Consider the following 4,329-nt stretch of genomic DNA (forward strand, 5'->3'; position numbering starts at 1 on the left):
CACTTTGGGAGGTGGAGGCCAGTGGATCAATCACTTGAGGTCAGGAGTTGGAGACCAGCCTGGCCAACATGGTGAAATCCTGTCTCTGTTACAAATACAAAAAATTAGCCAGATCTACTGGTGCATGCCTGTAGTCCCACCTACTCAGGAGGCTGAAGCAGGAGAATCACTTGAACCCGTAGATTATCAATTCAGAATTGTTTTATGAAAGACTACATATATAAAATACTTGTTTTAAGTGTGATATGACATCAATTAGATTGCTTTTTTTATTTTGTAGGGATTAAAGAAGTACTATAAGGAACTTCAGAACCAACTGAATGATATTGTAGAGCTGGTAAGAGGAAAACTGTCTAAGCAGACCAGGACCACTCTGGGGGCTTTGGTTACTATTGATGTCCATGCTAGAGATGTGGTTATGGACATGATTGAAATGGGTATGTGACTTTTTCTTTATTTTTAAAGATAAAATGTTGATAGCATCTGGAAACAAAGACTTGTACTATATGTATTTTTCTCTCAATAGAATTTGTTTAACACAATCTTTTTTATAAGTTGGCAAACATGAATTATTTTAATATTTGCTGTTATAAAAGATAAAATACTTATTTTTCAAATTATTTCCATTTAAGGATTATGCATCTTATTTTATTCTTTCTAGGTGTCTCACATGATACAGATTTCCAGTGGCTTGCTCAGCTCCGGTATTACTGGGAAAATGAGAACGCCCGAGTTCGTATCATTAATTGCAATGTAAAATATGCTTATGAATATCTTGGTAACTCACCTCGACTTGTCATTACTCCTCTAACTGACAGGTGTTACAGAACACTGGTATGCATTTAAATTATCTTAATTCACTCATTAACAATAACTTCATGCTGTAGCATCATCTTTTCTCACTTATTGTCTTACCTGCAATTGTTGAATACAATTATCTCTTTCTAATCCCAGATTCTTTTTATGCAAAATTATAATAATGAATATTTACTTTAAGGTGCTTTTGTAGCAGACAAGAGTGTTTAAATTTTATTGTATGAAAGTTGTAAGTCACTTCCATTGGGAGTTTCATATTTAGAAACTCCCATAATTAGAAATATCAGGAGTTTCATAATTAGAAAAAGGACAGTATTGACAATATAATGACAAAACTGAAGCTTTGGAAAATGGTATCAATTTTTGCAGTGGAATCTGGGGAGAGATAATAGGAAGATGAGGAAAGTACATTTGGGCCTTAGGACACCAAATTAGTGCTGTTGAATAGGATGGAGAGATGAAATGTAGGGGGTGGTGCTGAGATCTGTGCTTGGTTGGGAGCTATGGAAGACAGAGCTGTAACTGTAAAAACCCTGGGAATGTGGTTGCTGGATAAAATACAGGATTCCCAGGTAAATTTGAATTTCAGGCAAATAACAAATAATTTTTTGGTATAAGTAAATATGTCCCAAATATTGCATGGGACATACTTACACTAATAAATTATTCATTGTCTATCTGAATGTTAGCAGTGGAAATTACCCAGGTCACACGGCACCAAAATATGTTACCAGTGGAATGTTTCTGTATCCGTACGAGTCTGCAGCAACCTCAATTCTTGTTGTGTGTGTGTGTGTGTGTGTGTGTGTGTGTGTGTATATGTTTTGAGATGGAGTTTTGCTCTTGTTGTCCAGGGTGGAGTGCAATGCTATGATCTTGGCTCACTGCAGCCTCTGCCTCCCAGGTTCAAGCGATTCTCCTGCCTCAGCCTCCCAAGTAGCTGGGATTACAGGCATGCGCCACCACACCCAGCTAATTTTGTATTTTTAGTAGAGACAGGGTTTCTCCATGTTGATCAGGCTGGTCGCAAACTCCAGACCTCAGGTGCTCCCACCTTGGCCTCCCAAAGTGCTGGGATTACAGGTGTGAGCCATCACGCCTAGCCGCAACCTCAATTCTTACCTCTTCAGGAGAAAGAATTCGACTGAGGGGCATGAGGCAGGAAAGACTGAGCAGGTTTTAGAGCAGGAGTGAAAGTTCATTAAGAAGCATTAGAGCAGGAAAGAAAAGAAGTAAAGATGAGGAGGCCCACGTGGATTACTTGAGAGATCAAGTACGCAGCTTGACCTTTTTACTTGTGGTTTTATACCTTGGCATACTTCCTGGGTCTTGCATTACTTCTCCCCACTCACCCAACTCCTGAGATCTTGGGGAAGCTGCTGATCATCAGTTTCAGGTGTTTTCTATCTGTTAGGAGACTGCCTATCCCTGACACCAGCTGTGACCAATTATTACCTTAGCGCAACAGTTAAAAACCCCGGATCATCACCTGATGGTTGCCCGAGATTCCTGGTGTGTGGGGTGGGGAGCGCTCTCTTGCCCTCTTGGTACCTGACTAGCCACCCACTGTAACATAATTTTTATTTTTTTTTCTGAGACAGGGTCTTACTGTGTTGCCCAGGCTGGAATGCAGTGGCACCATCATGGCTCACTGCAACCTTTGCCTCCTGGTCTCAAAGTGATCCTCCCACCCCAGCCAAGTAGCTGAGACTACAGATGCCACCATACCCAGCTAATTTTTGTATTTTTTAAGTAAACATGTTGCTTGCCCAGGCTGGTCTCAAACTCCTGGGCTCAAGCCATCTGCCTGCCTCAGCCTTCTAAAGTGCCGGGATTGCAGATGTGAGCCAGTGCGCCTGGCCGTTTATCTGAAATTTAAATTTAGCTGGGCATTCTGCGTTTTTATTTGCTAAATCTGGCAACGCTACCTATGGGAATTGAGAAGGAGCATCAAGAAGTATGACTCTACCTGTGCTGAGTAAGTGAAATTTACATGTCATCGAATAAGTTTAAAGCAGAAATGAAGGGCAATTCTTGTACAAATGATTTATTAGGGAATGTTCTTAGTAAAAACCTGTAGAGAATAGGGACTGCAGGATGGGACTGGAAAAAGCTAAGCAAAGATGTGGTTTCAACAGACCTACAGTTGTAGCCTGATCTCACAGGGTGTTTTGAAGCATGAATGGCATGAGTTATTCCATTTCAAAGCAGTGGGGTCTGGCTTTTGTACCCGTTTATTGTCGTTGACTAAGGGTCATCTCTGGGGCAGGGACATGAGTAAGCTTTCAGGCATTTTCTTGCTGATAAGGAGAAAAGAGCAGCTGTGAACTGTTTGCAACTTACACGGAAAATGGGGGTTGAATGCAATGGCTGGGTAAAGGGGCTTTGGGTAGGGCAACAATGGGTCTAGGAGAAAAGATTTCACCAAATCCTTTATTTTTTCGGTAGCTGCCTGTGGGCAGGGACTATGTCTGTCTTGTACTTTACTCTAGTGCTGAACAAAACCACAGTTATCCCTAAATATTTGTTGAGCAGATGAATCTCAAGATAGGATGTCACATCTGTTACCTCAGTGAAGTCAGAAGCTGTGATATGCTCGTAAGGTGGAGGCTAACAACTTTGAGTTGTAAAAATCAGAATCATATTTACCACCTTTTTTTTTTTTTTTTTTTTTTTTGAGATAGTCTCACTCTGTTACCCAGGCTGGAGAGCGGTGGTGTAATCTCAGCTCACTGCAACCTCTGCCTCCCAGGTTCAAGCAATTCTCCTGCCTCAGCCTCCCGAGTAGCTGGGACTACAGGCATATGCCACCATACTTGGCTGATTTTTGTACTTTTAGTAGAGACGGGGTTTTACCATGTTGGCCAGATTGGTCTTGATCTCCTGACCTCAAGTGATCCACCTGATTAGGCCTCCCAAAGTGCTGGGATTACAGGTATAGGCCACTGCTCCCTGCAGGGATCATATTAAACACTTGAATAACTAGACACTGAGAAAAAAGTCTCCTAGTATATTTATTATTCATAATAAAGGGAACATGTTTGTGAACATTTTCTTAACATTGAAAAGAAGGAAGAGCAATCAAGTTAATGGACATTAACAATAGAGCATCCATTATAAATTTAAAATAGGTTGGTCAGGTGTGGTGGCTCACCCCTGTAATCCCAGCACTTTGGGAGACTGAGTTAGGAGGATTGCATGAGCTCAGGAGTTCGAGACCAGCTTGGGCAATATAGTGAGACCTCGTCTCTACAAAAAAAAAATAAATAAATAAATTAGCTGATTGTGGTGGCATACACCTGTAGTCCTAGCTACTTGGGAGGCTGAAATGGGAGGATTGCTTGAGCCCAGGAGGCAGAGGTGCAGCTAGTTGAGATCACACCACTGTCCTCCAGCCTGGGCAACAGAGTGAGACCCTGTCTCAAAAAATAAAACGCGTGAAATATCACTGATACTGCATTTTTTTTTTTTTTTCTTTTCCTGAGATGGAGTTTCACTGTTGTTACCCAGGCT

At 41.3% G+C, this 4,329-nt stretch overlaps 1 protein-coding gene across 1 annotated transcript in view; it reads left to right on the forward strand.

Moving 5' to 3' along the window:
* DNAH12 (dynein axonemal heavy chain 12) overlaps positions 1–4,329 on the forward strand; it is a 247,904-nt gene that overhangs the window by 82,980 nt on the left and 160,595 nt on the right. The window contains exons 22-23 of the mRNA XM_037738118.1: positions 281–437; positions 662–834. Of these exons, the coding sequence (XP_037594046.1) occupies positions 281–437; positions 662–834 (330 nt within the window). The remainder of the gene's footprint in view (positions 1–280; positions 438–661; positions 835–4,329) is intronic.

This window comes from Cebus imitator, unplaced genomic scaffold (assembly GCF_001604975.1).
Source record: "Cebus imitator isolate Cc_AM_T3 unplaced genomic scaffold, Cebus_imitator-1.0 Scaffold48, whole genome shotgun sequence".
Lineage (NCBI taxonomy): Eukaryota > Metazoa > Chordata > Mammalia > Primates > Cebidae > Cebus > Cebus imitator.